The sequence below is a fragment of the Oncorhynchus tshawytscha genome, linkage group LG06, assembly GCF_018296145.1.
Source record: "Oncorhynchus tshawytscha isolate Ot180627B linkage group LG06, Otsh_v2.0, whole genome shotgun sequence".
Taxonomy (NCBI): Eukaryota; Metazoa; Chordata; class Actinopteri; order Salmoniformes; family Salmonidae; genus Oncorhynchus; species Oncorhynchus tshawytscha.
The window spans coordinates 53,240,485-53,264,009 of NC_056434.1; the positions used below are offsets into that span (position 1 = coordinate 53,240,485).

General features: G+C 43.3%; 1 protein-coding gene across 5 annotated transcripts in view; it reads right to left on the reverse strand.

Annotated features, from left to right (window-relative positions):
* Window positions 1-23,525, reverse strand: part of LOC112252728 (activating molecule in BECN1-regulated autophagy protein 1) — a 42,780-nt gene that overhangs the window by 8,440 nt on the left and 10,815 nt on the right. For 4 of the 5 annotated variants that reach the window (XM_024424237.2, XM_024424234.2, XM_024424235.2 and 1 more), the window contains 15 exons: window positions 22,133-22,191; window positions 21,804-21,987; window positions 21,246-21,418; window positions 21,004-21,070; window positions 19,132-20,840; window positions 18,540-18,626; window positions 18,150-18,335; window positions 16,414-16,595; window positions 15,882-15,992; window positions 15,106-15,294; window positions 13,855-14,009; window positions 3,885-4,024; window positions 2,338-2,448; window positions 1,889-2,082; window positions 1,505-1,639 (listed from right to left, as the gene is read on the reverse strand). In XM_024424237.2, the coding sequence (XP_024280005.1) occupies window positions 1,505-1,639; window positions 1,889-2,082; window positions 2,338-2,448; window positions 3,885-4,024; window positions 13,855-14,009; window positions 15,106-15,294; window positions 15,882-15,992; window positions 16,414-16,595; window positions 18,150-18,335; window positions 18,540-18,626; window positions 19,132-20,840; window positions 21,004-21,070; window positions 21,246-21,418; window positions 21,804-21,987; window positions 22,133-22,191 (3,682 nt within the window). The remainder of the gene's footprint in view (window positions 1-1,504; window positions 1,640-1,888; window positions 2,083-2,337; window positions 2,449-3,884; window positions 4,025-13,854; window positions 14,010-15,105; window positions 15,295-15,881; window positions 15,993-16,413; window positions 16,596-18,149; window positions 18,336-18,539; window positions 18,627-19,131; window positions 20,841-21,003; window positions 21,071-21,245; window positions 21,419-21,803; window positions 21,988-22,132; window positions 22,192-23,525) is intronic. The other variant, XM_024424236.2, reaches the window with a different exon arrangement.

Genomic DNA, 23,525 nt, shown 5'->3' on the forward strand with positions numbered 1-23,525 from the left:
ATCCCACAGAAAAACCTTCAGTCTGCTTTACACCAGACATTGGGAGAGGAATTCACCTTTCAGCAGGACAACAACCAAATTACACTGGAGTTGCTTACCAAGAAGTCAGTGAATGTTTCTGAGTGGCCAAGTTACATGTTTAACTTAAATCTGCTTGAACCCTTGGACTACAATGGTCGCGCCCCCACGTAAATCTAATTAACATTAAAAAAATCCCCATCAAAATCAGTCTGTTTAAGAGAGAGATGTTTTTTTGCATGGGTTGCATCTCAATCCACCGCATCCGCCAATATCGCCCTCCGCATCTGCTATGAAAGGTGGCAGAGCTAGAGTTGTTTGTCAGACCATGAGATATCCCTAAATTCGGTCTCACGAAAACGCCTGTAGCATCTGAACGGATTGCCTGACAAACAACTCTATTGAAAGAGGAGACTCTCTGTTCCCCGTTTTGCTCTAGGACACCCTACAAGCCTCACAAGACTCGTCTGAAGTTGGTACAGCCTCTTCTGCCAACTTCTTCTGTAGCGTCCGAACAGTTTGGGCTACACACTAATATGACCCCCTCTATGGAAAGTTGAGACTCTCACAAACATAAGGGTGTTCTCCGTTTTTCCCTAGGACGCCCATTTGACCAAGAACCCGATGGTTACTCTGACAGAGCTCCAGAGTTCCTTTGTGGAGATGGGAGAACCTTCCAGAAGGACAACCATCTCTGCAGCATTCCAAAAATCAGGCCTTTATGGTAGAGTGGTCAGACAGAAGCCACTAATCAGTAAAAGGTACATAACAGCCCACTTGGATTTTTCCAAAAAGCACCTAAAGGACAGACCATGAGAAACAAGATTCTCTGGTCTAATGAAACCAAACGTCACGTCTGGAGGGAACCTGGCACTATCCCTACGGTGAAGCAAGGTGGTGGCAGCATCATGCTGTGGGGATTTTTTCAGTGGCAGGGACTGGGAGACTAGTCAGGATCGAGGGGAAGATGAACGGTGCAAAGTACAGAGAGATCCTAGATTAAAACCTGCTCCAGAGCGCTCAGGCCCTCAGACTGTGAATGTCCTTGTTTTTATTCATAATACATATGCAAAAATGTCTTTAAAAAAACAGTTTTTGCTTTGTCATTATGGGGTGTGGGAAATATGTGGAAAAAGTCAAAGGGTCTGAATACTTTCAGAATGCACTGTAAATCTTAAAAAAATAAAATAAAATAAAAACACTTTTCTTCCGCTTTGACATTACAGAACAGTTTGTGTAGACTGTTGACAAAAAATGACAAATACATTTACAAAGTGGGATTAAAATGTAACAGAATTTCAAGGGGGGTGATGACTTTTCCCTGCTGTAAAAGCGTTTCTCCTACCCTTCAATTGACTTTTGATGCCACCCTGTCTGAAGATATAACTAGGGGAAAGACTGCTTTAAAACCATGTAAGAACGTACAATAAGAGGGGTCTTTAGGCATTCTGAAAGGGAGAGTAGTAGGTGGGACTGGGAGCATTACCGGTGTTGGCTGTGGAGATGCCGGCTTCTGTTGAAGAGTCCCCCATGGCACTGGCCTCGGTCCGGCTGGTTTGTGGCTGCTCCAGACCTCCCTGGGTCTCACGGCTTGTGGACGGGACCTCTTGACGGGCTTCTACTGAGATTGGTAGTGAGAGAGAAATCATTGATACACTAACATTTCTTCAACAAAGCTAAATTGCAACACTAAACTGCACAGTAAATTAGATGGGACAGAAATGTGTTGAAGGTTAACAGCTGTGTAAAATACTAAATAATACTTGTACTGCTAAATATTAATTGAAAGGCAATGTGTCATTGAGCATGGGTCTGATTGGATCTCAGTGTTTTGTTTTCACACAGGGAAACAATGAAAGTCTCCTCCTACCATAAGCAGCAGCGTGGGAGGTGCTGGGCCCGGAGAGGTCCATCTCTGTCTGCGTCTCGGCGTTCTGCAGCTGCACGATGGGCGTCTGAGTGCCCTGTGAGGTCACCGAGGGGGCGGGGTGTCGGGGTTGGAGGCCAATGGCGTTCATCAGACCCATGTCTCTGTCAAGTCTCCAGCTGGAGCGACTGGGGGCCCTTGGAGTGGGCAAACACAACAGAGAAGATTGATATGACGTGATGGATGGATACTCATTACACAGTATAGAGTTGCAAATTTCAGAAACTTCCCCAAAATCCCCCATTTTTTTTAAGTTGAAGGATTTCTGGAAAACCTAGGAATTTTGGGAATGTTTCTGTAATTTGACATAGTTCAGTGAACACAGTAAGCAGACCAGAGAGGACATGTAAGAGAAAGAGGTGTCAACATCTCTTTGGTCCTAGACTCCTCACCCTGGTCGATCTGTACCGTGGGTCCTGCTGGTTCCACCACCGCTGTTGTTGACTGTGAATATGGGCTCGGTGCTCGCTTCGGCCGGGCTCTCTCCGTCACTCCGGTACAACCTGGAGAACAGACAGACAGTACGACATCATTATTCATTGGCACCGACGATGTCGTCATAATCAGATCTCTCTAATGAGAAGAAATTCCTTAACTTCTTATGGCTGGGGGGCAGTATTGAGTAGCTTGGATGAATAAGTTGCCCAAACTAAACGGCTTACTCCTCAGTCTCAGTTGCTAATATATGCATATTATTATTAGTATTGGATAGAAAACACTAAAGTTTCCAAAACTGTGAAAATATTGTCTGTGAGTATAACAGAACTGATATTGCAGGCGAAACCCTGAGGAAAATCAAACCAGGAAGTGGCTTCTATTTTGAAAACTTCATGTTCCATAGCCTGCCTTTGCTCCATTCAAAGGGATATCAACCAGATTCCTTTTCCTATCGCTTCCTCAAGGTGTCAACAGTCTTTAGACATAGTTTAAGACTTTTATTTTGAAAAATGAGCGAGAAAGATAACATCGCTTCATTGTATGGCCGGGTGCCAGCAGCGCTTTGTATGCGTAACAGAGTTTGGGCAGCCATTGCCTTTCCCTCTCCGACTGAAAAAGACAGTTGAGGTTGATATATTATCGATTATATATTTTAAACTTCTTATGGCTGCCATCCCGTTAACGGGATAATTGTCATCAACAACCGCTGAATTGCATAGCGCCACATTCAAATAATATTACTAAAAATATTTAGATTCATGAAATCACAAGTGCAATATAGCAAAACACAGCTTAGCCTTTTGTTAATCCACCTGTTGTGTCAGATTTGGAAAATATGCTTTACAGCGAAAGCAATCCAAGCGTTTGTGTCAGTTTATCAATCGCTTGACAAAACATTATGTACACCTAGCATCAAGTAGCTTGGTCACGAAAATCAGAAAAGCAATCAAATTAATCGTTTACCTTTGATGATCTTCGGATGTTTTCACTCACGAGACTCCCAGTTACACAATAAATGTTCCTTTTGTTCCATAAAGATAATTTTTATATCCAAAATACTTCAGTTTGTTTGGCGCGTTATGTTCATAAATCCACAGGAAAGAGGGGTCACGACAACGCAGACAAATTCCAAATAGTATCCGTAATGTCCACAGAAATATGTCAAACATTTTTTTATAATCAATCCTCAGGTTGTTTTTAATGTAATCATCACACACAATGACCTCTTTACAGACCAATAATTGACCCTCTCCAATCTGGAGGGTTCCTTTTTCTACTGGCTATTAGAATAATAACATCAGAGACCAAATTAATCCAAATGACTGCCAGCGTTGGAGGTGGTGGTAAGGACTGCCCTGAACTCAAGATACCGGGAATACACCTTTGCACACAAAGTGTATTTTGATGACAACAAAGCAAACAATTCACTCATACACCGTCCAGATAGGTTACAGTCTATCAGGTATAAGCGTTACAATGGACAGACAGGAGCACTACTCACACGGGCCTGCAGATGACCAGGTCTCCTTTGTTGGTCCCATAGGCCAGGCCCATCCCCGGGTCTGGAAGCCATCTGGCTGAATTGATGCTGACGTGTCGCCGCTGGTCCGGAGCCATGGGGTACACCACATTAAACACCATCTAAGGAACAAATAGAGAACACACACAAACAAACATCAACAAGCGTACAAGTCAAGAACAGATTTTGTCTTACTGGAAAGCAAGGGGACATTGGAGAAATATATATATATTTTTTTTTTAAGCAAATAAAATGTCTATGTTCCATCTGATCTAACCTTTTCATGCTGGTTTCGAATAATTGAATGGCTTTATAATGTCTGTAATGGCCAGACAGACAGTCATTTAAAAGCCATTGAAGAATGTATCAGTATTTTTATGGTGCTTCTACAGTGAATAGTAGGGCTGGGAATTGCCAGGAATCAACCTCACGATATGATCACAATACTTAGGTGCCGATTTGATATTTTTGCAATTCTCACAATTTCATATTTTCTATATATTCAATTCTACAATTCTCGCCTGGTTCACCAACAACTTCTCTGATAGAGTTCAGATTGTCAAATCGGAGGGCCTGTTGTCCGGGCCTCTGGCAGTCTATGTGGGTGCCACAGGGTTCAATTCTTGGGCCAACTGTCTTCTCTGTATACATCAATGATGTCGCTCTTGCTGCTGGTGAGTCTCTGATCCACCTCTACGCAGACGACACCATTCTGTATACTTCTGGCCCTTCTTTGGACACTGTGTTAACAACCCTCCAGACGAGCTTCAATGCCATACAATTCTTCTTCCGTGGCCTCCAACTACTCTTAAATGCAAGTAAAACTAAATGCATGCTATTCAACCGATCGCTGCCTGCACCTCCCCGCCTGTCCAGCATTACTACTCTGGACGGTTCTGACTTAGAATATTGTGGACAACTACAAATACCTAGGTGTCTGGTTAGACTGTAAACTCTCCTTCCAGACTCACATCAAACATCTCCAATACAAAGTTAAATCTAGAATTGGCTTCCTATTTAGCAACAAAGCATCCTTCACTCATGCTGCCAAACATAGCCTTGTAAAACTGACCATCCTACCGATCCTCGACTAAAGTCCCCCTTTATCTCAGCTCGCTGGTCACCATAGCAGCACCCACCTGTAGCACACGCTCCAGCAGGTATATCTCTCTGGTCACCCCCAAAACCAATTCTCCCTTTGGCCGCCTCTCCTTCCAGTTCTCTGCTTCCAGTGACGGGAACAAACTACAAAAATCTCTGAAACTGGAAACACTTATCTCCCTCACTAGCTTTAAGCTCACAGATTACTGCACCTGTACATAGCCCATCTATAATTTAGCCCAAACAGCTACCTTCTTCCCCTACTGTATTTATTTATTTTGCTCCTTTGCACCCCATTATTTATATTTCTACTTTGCACATTCTTCTACTGCAAATCTACCATTCCAGTGTTTTACTTGCTATATTGTATTTAATTTGCCTTTACCTCCCTTATCTCACCTCATTTGCTCACATTGTATATAAACTTATTTTTCTACTGTATTATTGACTGTATGTTTGTTTTACTCCATGTGTAACTCTGTGTTGTTGTATGTGACGAACTGCTTTGCTTTATCTTGGCCAGGTCGCAATTGTAAATGAGAACTTGTTCTCAACTTACCTACCTGTTTAATTAAAGGTGAAAAAAAAATATATATATATGTATTGCGATTCAATACTGTGACTGTACTGCAATTGCATAGTCTAAACATATTGCTCACCATATGTCTGCTGCAGAGGGACAAGAGAGAGCCATGAGAAAACAAAATTGGCTCCCTATTTAAAAAGAAGATGGAGAACAAGATATGAAGTAAAAATACTTTTGGTGCAGGTACAGCCAACTACAGCAAAAATAATATTGCGATATTGCCAAAATGATACATGAAAATAATATCCTGATATGTAACTGTATGGTTTTGTTCCACCATCACTAGTTAATAGGTGGAATATGATTGTTATTGGTCAGATTTGAGGCAGTTCTATCAGAAATAATGGGTACTTCAAGCTGCATTATTTAACTTTTTGGGTGACTGACCAAATTCACAAAGAAATGTGAGTTGCAGATCTGTCATTCTCATTGAAAGCAAGTCTAAGAAGTGGTAGATCTGTTCTATGTGCGCTATTCCTTCTCTTCCCAATCATAAGTTCAGTTTTGGTGTCTTTTACTTTCCTTTTTGTACTCCAGCTTCAAACAGCTGAAAATACAATATTTTTGGTAATGGAAAATATATTTCATAGTGGTTTGGATGGTACAATGATTCTATACACCAGTGGTTCCCAAACTGTGGGGCGTACCCTGTCAGCAGAGGCGGCGCGGGGCCCCCCACCAAAAAAAAACACAGATTTTTACCTTGTCAACTCGGGGATTCGATCTTGCAACCTTGCGGTTACTAGTCCAACGCTCTAAACACTAGGCTACTTGCCACCTGAAGAATACAATTGAACAAAGCTGAATAAAATATAACTATTTCTCCAAACTATTTGAGGGAGTGCGGTTAACAAAGAAATAGGTACTCCTATATGCTTCATTTAGAGTTATTAATGTAACTTTAGTTGTTCTACAAATGTTGGGTTATACGTTTTGATTTCTAATACATTGTAAGGTTGCAAGATGCGATTAATGATGATTTGAAAAAAGTTGCTTGAAAGGCATGAACTCTGCTGTACACACTTCATCAGTCTTGCATTCACAATTTGACAAGCACTTGATAATGGCTTGATTTTCAAGGCGGCATCCTCTTTGTGGCCGTAAAGCATCCTAAAAAAAATGAATGCCTTTTGCGTCCAGTGGCTGTTGCGCTCTTGGACAGGAGTGCTGCATTGTGCCCTTCTCATTGAGTGGTGCACGCTCCGAAGAACCTCTCACACCCATGGCTCTCCATCACGATCACGTGATCGAGGCTACAAGTGAAGACAGACACATTGGAGACGCAACTGCATGCATCCTTGTCCAATTCCAAGGTGCATATTGAAGTTATTGGAAAAACGGTCCACATTTACTTCGTCAGCCAACAAGATGAGTAGGCCTAACAAACAGCAAAAACACTAGCCTATGTCAATCTACTATCGCCATAGTACAAAAGTTAACCTAGTCTATTCTGTGCGAGAAATAAATATTCCAAACACAGCCCAGAACAGTTGTGGGATGCAAAAGATACACAATTAATACAACCACTAGCATGACATTTTTTATGCAATGTGGCTGACGCAACAGATCAGAACGTTTAGCTTAAAATGTTGATAAACTATTAGGCTATTTCTTCACATTATAAGCGCAGCAATGCCCACATGGCAGTAGGCTATAAGCGTTAATGTTCCATTAGCGGGAAAAGACCATTATCAAAAGTGATAGCGAATGCAATTATGCATGTAATGCTTTTATTATAAAGGTGCAGTTCTATGGTAAAAATTATCTTCCCCAAACTTGAAACTCACGCAGAGCTTATGTATGCCAGTTAGGCTCAAAACCCATTGCAAAACGGATGAATGTGCTTAATTTTAATAAGTTATTTTGCCACTTCAGTTGTCATACAAACCTTATCAAAACATATAGGCCTTTGGGCTAGGCTACATGAGGTGTGCGACTAAAAAAGTTGCAAAAGAAAGGCAGTTTCTTATGCTGGGCATCACTCACAAGTGATAATATATCATTCAGAAGTGATAGGGTAATATTTTCCCCCATCAGACTATTCTTGATTAATTTTGTGTTTACATAAACGAAATAATATATGTGAGAAATTTGTTTTAATTCAGAGGGGAAAAAAACATGTAATCTATGCACTTAAATAGCGAATGGAGGACGCTTTTCCTGTGGTTCATTTTCCTGTGGTTCAGCTTGGGAAAGCCTAACTACTGTGACTAGACGGTCACGTGGAATTTGACTGCCTTCATGACTCGTGACCGGCGGTGTGGCGGTAATACGGTCACCGCAATAGCTTTATGTATGACACTACATAGTTGGAACACCTGCATTTGGGGATTTTTGCCCATTCTTTCTTCTCTGCAGATCCTCTGAAGCTCTGTCAGTTTGGATTGAGAGCGTCGCTGCACAGCTATTTTCAGGTCTCTCCAGAGATGTTCGATCGGGTTAAAGTCCGGGATCTGGCTGGGCCACTCAACGACATTCACAAACTTGTGCCGAAGCCACTCCTGCATGGTCTTGGCTGTGTGCTTAGTGTCATTTTCCTGTTGGAATGTGAACCTTTTAGCAGTTTATCATCAAGCATCTCTGTACTTTGCTTCATTCATCTTTCTCTCGATCCTGACTAGTCTCCCAGTCCCTGCTGCTGAAAAACATCCCCACAGCATGATGCTGCCACCACCATGCTTCACCATAGGAATGGTGCCAGGATTCCTTCAGGCCAAAGAGTTCAATGTTGGTTTCATCAGACCAGAGAACCTCTCATGGTCTAAGAGTCCTTTAGGTGCTTTTTGGCAAACTCCAAGTGGGCTGTCATGTGCCTTTTACCTCCCTGACCAAGGCCCTTCTTCCCCGATTGCTCAGTTTGGCTGGGCGGCCAGCTCTAGAAAGAGTCTTGGTGGTTCCAAACTTCTTCCATTTAAGAATGATGGAGGCCAATGTGTTCTTGGGGACCACCAATGCTGCAGAAATGTTTTGGTACACTTCCCCAGATCTGTGCCTCAACACAATCCTGTCTCAGAGCTCTGCGGACAATTCCTTCAACCTCATGGCTTGGTTTCTGCTCTGACATGAACTGTCAACTGTGGGACCTTATATAGACAGGTGTGTGCCTTTCCAAATCAAGTCCAATCAATTGAATTTACCATAGGTGGACAAGTTGTAGAAACATCACAAGGATGATAAATGGAATTTATTACAAGTCTCATAGCAAAGGGACTGAATAATTACATAAGGTTCTTTATTTTGAATACATTTGCAAAAATGTCTAAAAAACAGTTTTTGCTTTGTCAAATTTAGAAAAAGTCCATAACGTAACAAAATCTAGTTTGAGAAACAGACGCCTCACACAAGTTCTCAACTGGCAGCTTCATTAAATAGTACCCGCAAAACACCAATCTCAACGTCAAGAGTGAAGAGGCGACTCCTGGATGCTGGCCTTCTAGGCAGAGTTCCTCTGTCCAGTGTCTGTGTTTTTTTGCCCATCTTAATCTTTTATTGGCCAGTCTGAGATATGGCATATTCATTGCAACTCTGCCTAGAAGGCCAACACCCCGGAGTCACCTCTTCACTGTTGACATTGAGACTGGTTTTGCAGGTATTATTTAATGAAGCTGCCAGTTGAGGACTTGTGAGGCGTCTGTTTCTCAAACTAGACACTCTAATGTACTTGTCCTCTTGCTCAGTTGTGCACTGGGGCCTCCCAGTCCTCTTTCTATTCTGGTTAGAGCATGTTTGCGCTGTTCTGTGAAGGGGGTAGGACACAGCGTTGAACGAGATCTTCAGTTTCTTGGCAATTTCTCACATGGAATAGCCTTCATTTCTCAGAACAAGAATAGACTGACGAGTTTCAGAAGAAAGTTATTTGTTTCTGGCCATTTTGAGCCTGTTATCAAACCCACAAATGCTAATGCTCCAGATACTCAACAAGTCTAAAGAAGGTCAGTTTTATTGCTTCTTAAATGAGCACAATAGTTTTCAGCTGTGCTAACATAATTGCAAAAGGGTTTTCTAATAATCAATTTGCCTTTTAAAATTATAAACTTGGATTAGCTAACACAACGTGCCATTGGAACACAGGAGTGATGGTTGCTGATAATGGGCCTCTGTACGCCTTTGTAGATATTCAGTTTGCTAAAAATCAGCAGGTTCCAGCCAAAATAGTCATTTACAACATAACAATGTCTACAATGTATTTCTGATCCATTTGATGTTATTTTAATGGACAAAAAATGGGCTTTTCTTTCAAAAACAATGACATTTCTAAGAGACCCCAAACTTTTGAAAAGTAGTGTATGAGACAGGCAAATACCTTTCACTGAGCTGTGTAAAGATAGACTGACAGGGGTGAGACAATTAATTGTAATTTATCTTAATGTACTTTTGCTGTTTTACAGGTGCACTATACTTCTGACCCAATGCAGCCAGGTCCCATCTACTTTTTAACTCTTGAAAGTGTTGCTTGTTTGGTGTCTGCTGTGAAGGAATACCACAACAAGTGAACTACTTGATTGACGAAGGCGTCATCCAGCAAAAGGCAGCAGCGCAGTCATGTGAAGGACAGCACTGTGATAGGGGTCAACATCCAACAGATGGTTAGACTGGAGTATGGTACAGTGCTGGTGGAAAGCTATGGCTGGCATCAACACCTGACTCCGTACTTCAGGCCGCTGCCATAGATCAAGCAGTATCAGCACTTCAGGTGAATACCATTTTCATTGCATTGTATGAGGTTATTCTTCTTATCTAAACTTGGGAGGTGAATTGATGTTGTAATGTCTTCTACATTTCTTTTGTTATTTCCTGTTTTTACAACTTTGATGCTCTGGAGCCTGGTGTTGTCGCCAAGGCGTGTTCAGACTGTAGGGACCAGGTTTCAGCTGCTGTGCAACACTGACATCTTTCCTCCCATAGATGGTCTGCCTGTATAAGCACCACCTGGACTGGACACAGCTAGCCAAACTTACTTTGAGAAGATCACGGAGTTTTGCGACGAATAATGACTCTCTCCTAACACACTACTACAATTGTTTATTTTATTTTATCCTGCTGCTCAGCCACTTTACCCCTTATTGTAGGCATATACAGTGGGGCAAAAAAGTATTTAGTCAGCCACCAATTGTGCAAGTTCTCCCACTTAAAAAGATGAGAGAGGCCTGTAATTTTCATCATAGGTACACTTCAACTATGACAGACAAAATGAGAAAAAAAATCCAGAAAATCACATTGTAGGATTTTTAATTAATTCATTTCTCCCAATCTTCTTCTGTATCATCCAAATGCTCTCTAGCAAACTTCAGACGGGCCTGGACATGTACTGGCTTAAGCAGGAGGAGACGTCTGGCACTGCAGGATTTGAGTCCCTGGCGGCGTAGTGTGTTACTGATGGTAGGCTTTGTTTCTTTGGTCCCAGCTCTCAGCAGGTCATTCACTAGGTCCCCCCGTGTGGTTCTCGGATTTTTACTCACCGTTCTTGTGATCATTTTGACCCCACGGGGTGAGATCTTGCGTGGAGCCCCAGATCGAGGGAGATTATCAGTGGTCTTGTATGTCTTCCATTTCCTAATAATTGCTCCCACGGTTGATTTCTTCAAACCAAGCTGCTTACCTATTGCAGATTCAGTCTTCCCAGCCTGGTGCAGGTCACGAGTGGAGGACAGAGGAGCCTCTTAAAGAAGAAGTTACAGGTCTGTGAGAGCCAGAAATCTTGCTTGTTTGTAGGTGACCAAATACTTATTTTCCACCATAATTTGCAAATAAATTCATTAAAAACCCTACAATGTGATTTTCTGGATTTTTTTTTCTCATTTTGTCTGTCATAGTTGAAGTGTACCTATGATTAAAATTACAGGCCTCTCTCATTTTTTTTAAGTGGGAGAACTTGCACAATTGGTGGCTGACTAAATACTTTTTTGCCCCACTGTAACTACCTCATCTTTCACTGATATCGTTATTGATATTGTTCTTGTACATACTGTATATTATTTGATTTATATTGACACTATCTATTACTGATATCGCTACTATTCAAGTAACCATTTGGCTGTACCATTTACACCATCTGAAAAGACCCATCTACTTAGCGAGATGTGGCCAGTTGTGTCAAGTACTTAAGTAAAAAATACTTTCAAGTACTACTTAAGTATTTTTTGGAGGTATCTGTACTTTACTATTTATATATTTGGCATACTTCACTACATTTCGAAATAAAATAATGTACTTTTTAGTCCATACATTTTCCCTGACACCCAAAAGTACTCGTTACATTTTGACAGGAAAATTGTCCAATTCACACACTTATCAAGAGAACATCCCTGGTCATCCCTACTGCATCACTAAACACAAAGGCTTTGTTCGTAAATTGTCTGAGTGTTGGAGTGTGCCCCTGGCTATCCGTCAATAAAAATGTAATTGTGCCGTCTGGTTTGCTAATATAAGGAATTTGAAATGATTTATACTTTTACTTTTGATACTTAACTACATTTTAGCAATTCCATTTACTTTTGATACATAAGTATTTTTAAAACCAAAAACTTTGACTTTTACTCAAGTAAGTATTTTACTGGGTGACTTTCATTTTTACTTCAGTCATTTTCTATTAAGGTATCTTTACAATTTAGTACTTTTTCCACCAGATGTGGCTGGGGATTATAGCATTTCTTTCACATGACCAATCAATTTAGACAAGTGTGTCTGGGTAAGCGTCATCTAATATTTATAAAATATTTTTTATCTGAACACTTTCTGTTTACCTGGAATTTTCCCTTATTGTAGGCTACTACTTTTAATCTTTACTATACTACTCACTGTTTAGCACATGACCTCACATGTGAATCCTTAAAGAGATGGATGGGGCTGGGTGGGTGTGAACAATGCTGCATGGGTGTTGACAAAGGAGTGCTCTCCAGTAGGTACCAAAATATTCAAAGGCACTTTTCTCAAAAATTAGTTTACAAGTTTAGCAACTTTCAAAGAATAATTTCTTTCCCAGTGTTCCTCAAATGCAGTGTAAGATATACCATTTTATAGCTCTGAGTCTTTACTTTTATCCATGTAAAAATGTTGCTAGATAAGACCGATTTGAGCCGGTCGGTCACAAATGAGTAGAATTGATTGAAATAAGCTTTAAACCTAAATTGGCATCCAAAACAGCAATTATCCAAGAAATATGTTTCAAGTGTATATACTACCTTGTGAAACATCATGAGAATGGCTGCAAGTGTTTAGATAAGCATGAGATTCCCTTTTTTCATCCTATTTATTGAATATTGGAAAAATGATCGGCCAATACAAATATAGAATTTAAAAGATCAACATCGGCCAATAATATAAGTCAACCAATATATCAGTCAGGATCTACAGTACCAGTCAAAAGTTTGGATACATGTACTCATTCAAGGGTTTTTCTTAATTTGTACTATTTTCTACATTGTAGAATAATAGTGAAGACATCAAAACTATGAAATAACACATGGAATCATGTAGAATCCTAAAAAGTGTTAAACAAATCAAAATATATTTAATATTTGAGATTCTTCAAAGTAGCCACCCTTTGCCTCGATGACATCTTTACATGCTGACCCAAACCAGACGCGTGCGTGTGCCTGAGTGCGACATCGCGCCACTGAGTGCGCCATCGCATGTTGATTTTGTACCCTCACACTCGCATTCTCTCACATTATCTCAACCACGCATTCTCTCAACCAGCCTCACCTGGAATGCTTTTCCAACAGTCTTGAAGGAGTTCCCACAGATGTTTAGCACTCGTTGGCTGAATGATTCCTTATGTGATATTTCATAGTTTTGATGTCTTCACTATTATTATACAATGTAGAAAATAGTTTAAAAAATTAAGAAAAACCCTTGAATGAGTAGGTGAGTCCAAACATTTGACTGGTACTGTATATATTTCATGAGCCTTCATATATTTCCTTGATATATGACACTTCAAAATATGACACTTCACACACTGTGTGTATTTTTTGTCATTCATGAATGTGTTATTCAATGCGTTTCTACAGTAGTAAAGGCCAAACTCAATATTTCATCACATTTTTTATTTTTCTTGGACACCTATATGGATCCTAAAATGCAAAATCAAATAGCCAAATGATCCATGGTGTGACCATCTTAACCCCCCCCCTACTTATCCTACTATGTTCTCCCTCATTGTTGACCTCCACACCCACATACTACTGACATAGGTTAACAGCAACATGTAACCAGGGTCATGTTCACTATGGAATACAACAGAAACAAAAAGATCTTTCTCACCCTGATGGAGGTCTCGCCGCCGTGGGGCTGCTGCAGCCGGAACACTTGCGCCACCATGTGGTCAGTGGAGGGATGTAGCAGGATCCTGCGAGATGCTAGGCCCACCATCACATAGCAGCCCATGGGAGACAGGCTCACCGAGATGGCATTGGGACCTGAGGGGGAAGAAAGACAAACTGACAAGGTTGGTAAGATTCTTCTAGGTTAATATTGTAGTATAGTTTAGGTTCACTAAAAATAATATCCTCTTTTGTGCACTAATTTATTAGATTCAATGTTTTATACTCAACAAAAATATAAACGTTCCATGTTTCATGAGTTGAAATAAAAGTGTTCCATAAGCACAAAAAGCTTATTTCTCCAACATTTTGTGCACAAATTTGTTTACATCCCTGCTAGTGAGCATTTCTCCTTTGCCAAGATAATCCATCCACCTTACAGGTGTGACATATAAAGTAGCTGATTCAACAGCATGATTATTACACAGGTGTACCTTGTCCTGGGGGCAATTAAAGGCCACTAAAATGTGCAGTTTTGTCCCACAACACAATGCCGGGACAGACAGCTGATGAAACTGAGGGTTATTTATTTCTTTAATAAAGACGTTGTGTAGGGAAAACCAAATTCTGATTGACTGGGCCTGGCTCCCAAGTGGGTGGGTCATCCATGGCTGTGCCCCTTCCCAGTCATGTGAAGTCCATAGATTAGGGCCTAATGAATTTATTTCATTGACTGATTTCCGTATATGAACTGTAACTCAGTAAAATCATTGATATTGTTGCACGTTGCATTTATATTTTTGTTCAGTATAGATTCTCTAGTTCAGTGTCACAAACCTCTCCTCAAGTACCCCCAGACGTTCCACGCATTTGTCATATTCCAGAACTAGCCAACCTGATTCAACTAATGAGGTGATTAGTTGAACAATGGAATCAGGTCTGCCATCACTGGAATACCTGGAATATGTGGATTGGCCAGGGGTACTTGAAGAAAAGGTTTGGGAAAGACTGCTATAGTTCTATCCTGGAGGTCAAGTCCATGACGGCAATACTTTCTAAATAATATATAGCAATAATATCCCATTTAGCAAACTCTTTTATGCAAAGTGACTTTTATCCATGCATGCATACATTATCTAAGTACAGATAAATTGATCCCACTGGAAACCAACCGGGAATCAAACCCACTATCCTGGCGTTGCAAGTACCATGCTCTACCAATTAAGCTAGAGGACCATGTGATATGACTTACCAAATCTCTTGGTGTAGAGCATCTCCCCCAGGTTGTGAGGGGCCAGGGAGTATACGGCCAGGATGCCCTCGTCAGGGAAGCCCCGCTGGCTGCTAGGTATGAACACGGCCAGGAGCAGCCCGTCCGCTGAGATGTCACAACTGGCGTCGTTGTATATCTTACAGTTTGGCACCAGCACATTCACAGAGGCTGGAGGGGTGTGGAATACACTCAAGCACGCAGGCACACACAGGATGTCAATACTACAGTTTAATTTTGCGCACACACATGCATACACACTTTGTTATTCTATCTTTGTGGGGACTTAAAATGTATTTCCATTCAAAATCATATTTTTCCTAACCCAAACCCTAACCCCTCACCCTAATGCCGACCCTAATTTTAACCTTAACCGTAAACCTAACTCCTAAGCTGAAAATAGCTTTTGTCCTCATGGGGACGTGGGAAATGTCCCCACGACGGCGAATTGTCCCACAACGGCGAATTGTCCTGGTTTTACTATTCTTGTGGGGACCTAAAATGCCCAGAAATCCCCACAAGAATAGGATAACACACACACACGTCAATACTACAGTATAATTCTACCAAGGTAAACGCAATCAGGGCAAGAAAACAAGAAAACAAGCTGGGGCTTGTTTAGGAGAATGTAACGTTACAGAATGTTAAGAGAAGTGCATTGTGTAGAACAGATACGACTGCCTGTCAGATGGAATATGGAATCATGGCATCTTGATTCATTCTATTTCTACCTGCAACATTCTGAACATTTCACATACCGTTGCTGATCTCAGGCAGGTCGAATTTGGTGAAGTCCCACCACTGCAGCCGGTAGGTGGTGTTGGCTATGTTACTAGCCACCGCCGACTGGCCGTCCCCGATGGAGGCACCTGAGAGACAGGAGCAAAACATTTTGGTCAGTGGAAAAGAGCATTGGAAGTGAAGTAGGAAAATGACTGGCTACCATTATTGCAGACAGCAGAAATGAACACAATCAAATGGATAACATTGAGATGTATGAGAGCAGTCAACTAGTCAGTTGTTGCACTTGTTGCACACTTAAACTGTACTGCGCTAGCTTGGATATCCTCTTCTACACCTTTCAGAATGGTTCCACCAACTATAAAGGATGGGTAATCAGGCCAGTGAAATACAGCTCAGCTTGACACAGTATTGGTTTAAGGGTTTTACAGTGCACTCGTCTTATAGACCACTATAATAATGATGACATGAGTACAGGACAATTGGATCACTTCAAACCACATGCTCTATAAGCAGAGTGCACTTTAGTGGGACAATCTTGGTTATTACCTGCTAAGACCCTGTTGACAGAGGAGTGAGTGGCAAGGCCAGGCTGTCCCCTCTCGTGGAAAATCCCAGCGTAGGGCAGATACTCAGGCAACAGGAACCGCCGGGGAACGAAGCGCCCCAGCGAAGGAGCAGACATCCTGGCGTTGCGCGGTGTTCTGTGCCTCGTCCTGTCGCCGTTATCACTGTTAAACAAACCCACAGTTATTGGGAAAACAGAGGCTATTGGGAGACTTGTGGTGAAGCTAACGGTTCAAAGTAGGATCATTGAACTCTGATTTCAAGACTAGTCCACCTCCCACACCATCGGTTGTGTAGATCCAGCTATATGCCTCAACCAAATTGAATAGAATAGATAAGCAACATAAATCTGGACAGTATATGGTTCTTATCTTTTCCAACAAGATGGCCTGGGACATCTACTTAACCCATTTTATATCCCCCTCCACTTATTTCAAAAGAAGACAACTTTGAGGTCTGAAAACAACTGGCATACTTTGATTGAAGAGCGTAATATCCCTTTAAAACTGGTGGAATCCTTATTTTCTACATCCATATTTGGACCTATAAATTAATTATATATATTAATTATATATACATTAATTATTGAAGAATATAACCTCATGAGCTTAGTTCGATTGTCATACCCCATCAGAACCCAAAATATAAGCGTGTTTACCATTTACTTTTTGTCGACATTTAAAACATAGAAAACAGATGCGACAATTGCCTGCTATGGTGCAGTCTTGTGTCGATAAAAACAGCTGGATGTAAGGACATTATAACTAAACAATAAAACTTATGTTTCCATTATTGTTTCCATGATCCATTTAGGCAAATTGTGCATTTATAAAATTGGCGACAGCCTGCATGCACTACCACCGATCTGTCCTTACATCCATATCTCTATCTATGAATTTGAAAGTGGTAACATTTCTCCAGCTCCATCCCTCAGTTGTTTACCAAAACAGAGGCGGCGTGACCGCTTTTTTACTGTTTCTATTAAGGATTCTAGCTTTAAGGGGCCGGGGCCCGGTTTCCCATCATTAGAACCTTCATAGAAGCATCGTTAAATCTCTGGAGCGGTTTCCCAAAACCATCATTATTAACCTTGCACCTGAAAAAGTTCATAATCTAACGCCTGCCTCAGACCACTCGTAGAACAGCTAAGTGCATCGTTAGATACTGTTGCCCTTCCGCGTTACTTTCTACACAGAGGATCTCTGCTGAACATAGAAACACACGGTTCATCCTTCTCTCTGAGACCGCCGATAACTTCAGAAGTTGACTACAAATACAAAGTTGCAATTTCTACCAACAACCAATATATAAAAATATGCTAAAATATAAACAGTAGTGATGGCAATGATGTGCCAAATCTGTGATTTAGTGAATTATTATCGGGCAAGCCTTAGAATAAGCCACCTCAATATTCACGGCCATAGGTGATAATATTTTTCTTGGAGCTGATCATCAGTATTGTGGAATAATTATAATGTTAAGGTAAGATTTAAATGGAGAAAGCTGATCCGAGAGCAGCACTCCCTTTCTTTCGACCCTATCAGTATCGACACATGCCTCAATGACGCACTTAGCAAACGTTTTCTCTGCTTGGTGTTTTGGGAAACGCAATTTACATCTTGGGCCGTTGTAGGAAAGATGCATCGTTAAAACACATGTAAGACTAAGTTTAATCACTATCAGGCAACCGGACCCAGGATGGGTTGCCGCCAACTCACTCTAGCTCCTCAAACTCCACGTCGCTGTTCTCAATGGCGGCCGAGGGGTTCCCGGCAGGGCTGTCCGACGAAGAGGAGAGTGTCCTCAGCCGGTTCTGCTGGTATCGCAGCGAGCGCTGGCGAATACTATCCCGCCTTGACAGGTACTGAATCATCCTCTGGGCATAGTACGCAGCCGGGGACAACCTGACGAAAAAATAACCGCAGATAGAAGGGTTCAATGGGAGATTACAGCTGTAGGGTTCATAGTAGGCTTGCAAAATTCCAGAAACTTCACCCAAATTTTCAGGTTGTTAACACACCTGGAAACTTAAGGATCTTTTCAACCTTACTCAATGGGTTATGTCCTATCAAAGATGATACAATTTTAATTGGGGTTAAGATTGGTACCTGGCGGGGTCTGGGTAGATAGGGTGGTCTCGGGATCCTCCCATGTCGTAGCGGGAGAGAGAGAGGAGGGAGGACTCCAACAGCCTTCTGTGAACAAACCCACCAAGCAATGGATCAGCAATTAATCTCCTCTGCAAAGGGAGTGTATTTGTTTTATACAAATACTACTATCAAATCAAATCAAATCAAATTTATTTATATAGCCCTTCGTACATCAGCTGATATCTCAAAGTGCTGTACAGAAACCCAGCCTAAAACCCCAAACAGCAAGCAATGCAGGTGTAGAAGCACGTACTATTTGGACAATATAAGTCTATTACGGAAATACTGCGTAAAGCAGACCAGTAGTCACTTGCTGTAATGTTATCATGCCAAAGTGGATCACTAGATAAAGTGAGACAAGTGGTGTTCAGTAGATTCCAAACTGATGAAAACAGTCCGAAACAGAGTGGTACAATATGAGCTCATTCAATAAGAAATGCTCATTTTCATTTTCAAAATATTTTGCTGCGTTGTGCCCTACTAAACAGGACCCTGGTCTGAGCGAAAAACAACACCCCAGAGACTACCAAGGCCTTTCTCATTACTCTACCTTCTCAGAGAGTCCTCATCCGGGTTATCCACGGGCATTTCCTGGCTTAAGGCCTCTGACGGTGTGTCGGTGGAGCGGCTGGAGGCGGCCTGGCGATAGACGCGCTCCCACTGGCCTGTCTCCTGGTTGAACACCAGGCCCACTGTCTGCTCCCCGGGCTGGGCAGAGGACGACGCAATGGTGGGGAAGGGCATGGCCGCAACGTGAGGGCCTGGGGAGGGCTGTAGCTCGCTGGGCTCAGGGGGTTGGGCTACCCTCCTCTCCCTCTCTTGGGGATGGGGGTGTGGATCCCGGCTCCGTGATGATGCATGGGGCTCCTCATAGGCAGGGCTGGGGGGCTGCCGCCAGGGAGAGCTGGGGCCCTCCTGCGTGGAGACAGCGGAGGTGGAGGACGCTGGGCTGGTGCGCTCCCAGCGTTGGGAGTCGTGGTTGAAGGTGAGCAGGTTGTGGCAGGCCCGGCAGCGGTTCAGGTGGCCCCGGGAGGAGTGGGCGGCGCTAGAGAAGGGAGGGGGGTTGTTCTCGGTAGGGGCAGGTGGGGGTGGCTGGGGCTGGTAGTGGGAGGACACGGAGGGCCCGGGTCTCTCTGGGTCTATGTTGTTGTTGAGCAGCTCCTGCATCTGCTCCTGGCCGCCCTCCCCTCCCCCAACATCCATGCTGGCGGCCCCCAGCGGCAACTCCAGGTCCTGCATGCGGTCGAACTCCATGAAGTAGCGGCTAAGATTGCACTGGAGCACATTGCGGAACGAGGGCGGGTTGCTGCGCGTGCCATCCCAGAAAGGGTGGTGCCCACTGCTGGAGCCCACCCCTCCTCCTCCACCACCACTTCCTCCTCTCTGATTGGCCACAGGGCTGGGGCCAAGTTCGGCGCCCGGCTGCGGGGGGAAGCCTCGTCCCTCGGTGGCGGAGGTGTAGACGGGGGACTGAGAGGAGCCATCTTGCTGCCGCAGCACTGACAGCAGGCTGACAGAGGATGAGCTGGTCCGGGGGGGCAGCATCCCACCCCCAACACCACCCATACCCCCTCCACTGCTCCCCCCACATCCGGCCCCGCTCTCTGAGCTTCTCATGTTTAGCAGGCTGCGTGTCCAGTCAGGTCCGGGCAGAGGGCGGGATGGGGGTTGGTGTTGGTGGTTGGCGGGCGGGGGCAACAGCTGCTGGCTCAGGGGCTGGCTGGCCACGTGGGTGGTAGGCACGGCGCGGTGCAGGGAGCTGCCGGCACTGTAGTAGACTGTAGTGAAGGCCGAGGGCCGCTGCTGGGCTCCAGTGGGCTCTGAAGGCTGCCGGGGCTCCGTATGGGCCGAAAAGGTGGAGGCGTGAGGGGCTGGCTGAGAGGCCACCTGGGGAAGCTCGGGGTGGACAACAGGCCTGGAAGTGGAGGGACCCTCCCCCAGAGAGGTGCTGCGGTTGGCCATGCAGCGGCTGCAGAGGCACACCATGCCCAGGTGCTGGGTGCAACCTGGGTAGGGAAGTCCACGGTCCTGCGAGGCTGGGTACTGGCCCAAAGGCATGCTGGGAGGATCACCGCTGCCCTCCCCGCCAGGGCGGGAAGCATCCCCCCCAGCCTGCGCCCCTGACGAGCGCGATGACAGGATGTGCAGGAAGTTGTGGAGGATTGGCGTACGGCGTACAGGCTGGGAGGGCAGGAAGGAGCGCTGGCGGAAGTGGGGCATCTCCACACTGTCCATGGGGACCTCGGCCTCATCATCATTCTACAGAACATATTAGAGTACAGTCATGTTGAATGTTTAAGGGTATTAGGGTACAGCCATGTTTTTAAGGCTTTGAGCAGATTCTTTCATTTGTAGACAGAAAACAATGTGCCTTATTCCCAACTCAGCATGACGTTCAGGCACCAAGCGACGAATGACTCACCTGCTGGTTGGAGGGGTTCACAATAGCCGTCAGAAGATTGTGCCCCAAAGGATCAAACCTCACCAACCTGAGAGAGATGGAGCAAACCATACAACATGTTCACTACACTGGGGGTTGTTGCATGTGAATGGAACATAAATGTTTAGACATTTTGTACATATTTAAAATCCATCTTTCCGAAATATGTCACACAGAATGAAATAGAACACAATATAAATAATTGTGCCTAAATGGTGTCCCACCTGACTCTTTCAGTCTCACTGCCGGTTTTGACCACGGCGAAGGGCTCGGGCCGACTCCAGTCCCAGAAGTGTAGCTCATTGTTGGTGGCGATGAGGAGGAGCTGGGCGGTGGGGTGGAAGGTAAGCGAGGCAATGGCAACGTTACTCTCTGTGAACCAGCTCTCACTGCCACCCTGCAGAAACAAACACAAGAAGGGGGTTTAATAGAGAAAGAAAAAAGAACGGTATGGCAATACAGGATAGAAAACATTTGCCTGATGTTTACGGAATGCGGACTGCTGTGATCAGGGTTTATCAACTAGGCAACCAATAGCAACACATTGAAGATGGAAAAGTTTCCTTATGACGCCTGGAGCCGCCACAAACCAGTCGGACAAAGGCGAGTTCCCTGGGGTACACCTCAACATTTACTTCTGTCGAGACTGTGCTGTGTATGGGAGTCATACAACCTAACATAACAATAAAATATACCAATACACCTTAGCAAGCAGGGACCTGAAACTTGTCTTTTTCATCTTAATAGGGGTCTGTCTGTGTTTTAGAAAAGGCACCACTTACATGCAGGTCCCAGATGCGGACCTCTCCGTCAAGGCACCCGGAGGCCACCAGGCCGGGGATGGTGGGGTGAAAGGTCACACACCAGGGTGTGCGGCGGTGGCCCACGAGCGAATGCAGGCACTTTCCAGTCTTCACCTCCGTGATGTAGATGTTGTGGTTGACGTGAGTGGAAGCCATGAGGGTTCTATCAGAGTGGATAAAAGAGGGGGAGAGAGAAAACAGGTGCATGGAGTGAATGGTACTGCTGCTGTTATAATGTTAAAGGAAGCCCTGCCTCTCAAATGCGCTCATGAATCGATTCATGCGGCTGGGTCAGTTGAGTTCCTTACCGGTCTGGGCTGAAGGCCAACAGGAACGTGGAGCGAGGGCTATCTGGCAGCTCTACTTTCTGTGTGAGGCAACAAACATCACTTAATGCCAGAGCCTTACATGGATGTAGCACATTGATTATTAAAAGCACAAAATGACAAACACAAAATAGACAAGTTTTTTAAACTTATGACTTGATTCAAGTCGAATTGTGATGCATTAACTTCATATTATTAGGGATTTTGAAGAACAGCCCCCAAATAGACTGAAGAGGATAAAGATAAGCACAGGACATTGTTTCCATGGTGACGAGTTACATCAATTGTATAATGCACTCCAGATCAAAACGCCTACTGCAGCAAGTGGGCAGCGAGAGATGGATCGCGTACTACTATTCCATATCTGTTGAAACTAGGGCTGGGCGGTATACCGTATTTTATGATATACCGGTAATGATGCAGTGACCGGTTTGGGTTTTTCTTTACCGGTATTTGAATGTTTGGTTTGTTAAATGTGATACGCCATGTGTAATGTACATTTTTATCGTTTACTTCACTACTTATACACACAGACCTAGAAACGCCCCCTGTCATTCAATGAGCGCATTTGATGTTCCTCAACCACGAGACACTTGTGTTCAGTCTGCATGGTCAATGCAGCACATGCAACAATGTTGATGACAACAATGCTGTTTTCACACTTTGCTTCTTAATAGAACTCTACTAGTGTTCTATAATGACTCTATTAGTTTGTGTTTCTTACATCAGCAAAAGGTAGTTTGTCATTTCTTAGCAAGTTGCCCTGAATCTTGTGAGACGCTAATTGTTAGCTAGCTAGCTAATACAGCCTGATAACACCAGTGATGGTGTAGACCTAAATCAACATGCTGTTTGTGCAACAGTATCTTCTAAGTCAAAGAGGAATATGCAAAGCAAGAACATGTTAGCTACATAAGTAGCCCTAGGAAACACTTATCAACACGTTGTTCCTACCCTGTAACAATAACTCCCTGGCATTTTTTTTAGTTGTCATCTCAAACAACACTGTATTCAAAGTGACCACTATTACATTCAAAATATAGAATTAGAATAGTCATTCTATTTCCATCATTCCAACAGTTTTGCTCTAATCCGCAAGTCAAATCACAATTGCAACATTTGGTTAAAAATAAGTCCTAGATTATTTGCTCATATCGTGCAATCTTACGTGGCAGTGTGGAAATTATCTCAATTGAGCAGTGGTGTAAAGTACTTAAGTAGTACTTGAAAGTATTTTTACTTAAGTATCTGTACTTTACTTTAATTTAATTTATTTTTTTACAACTTTTAAGTCACTACATTCCTAAAGAAAATACTGTAACTTTTACTCCATGCATTTTCCCTGACACCTAAAAGTACTCGTTACATTTTGAAT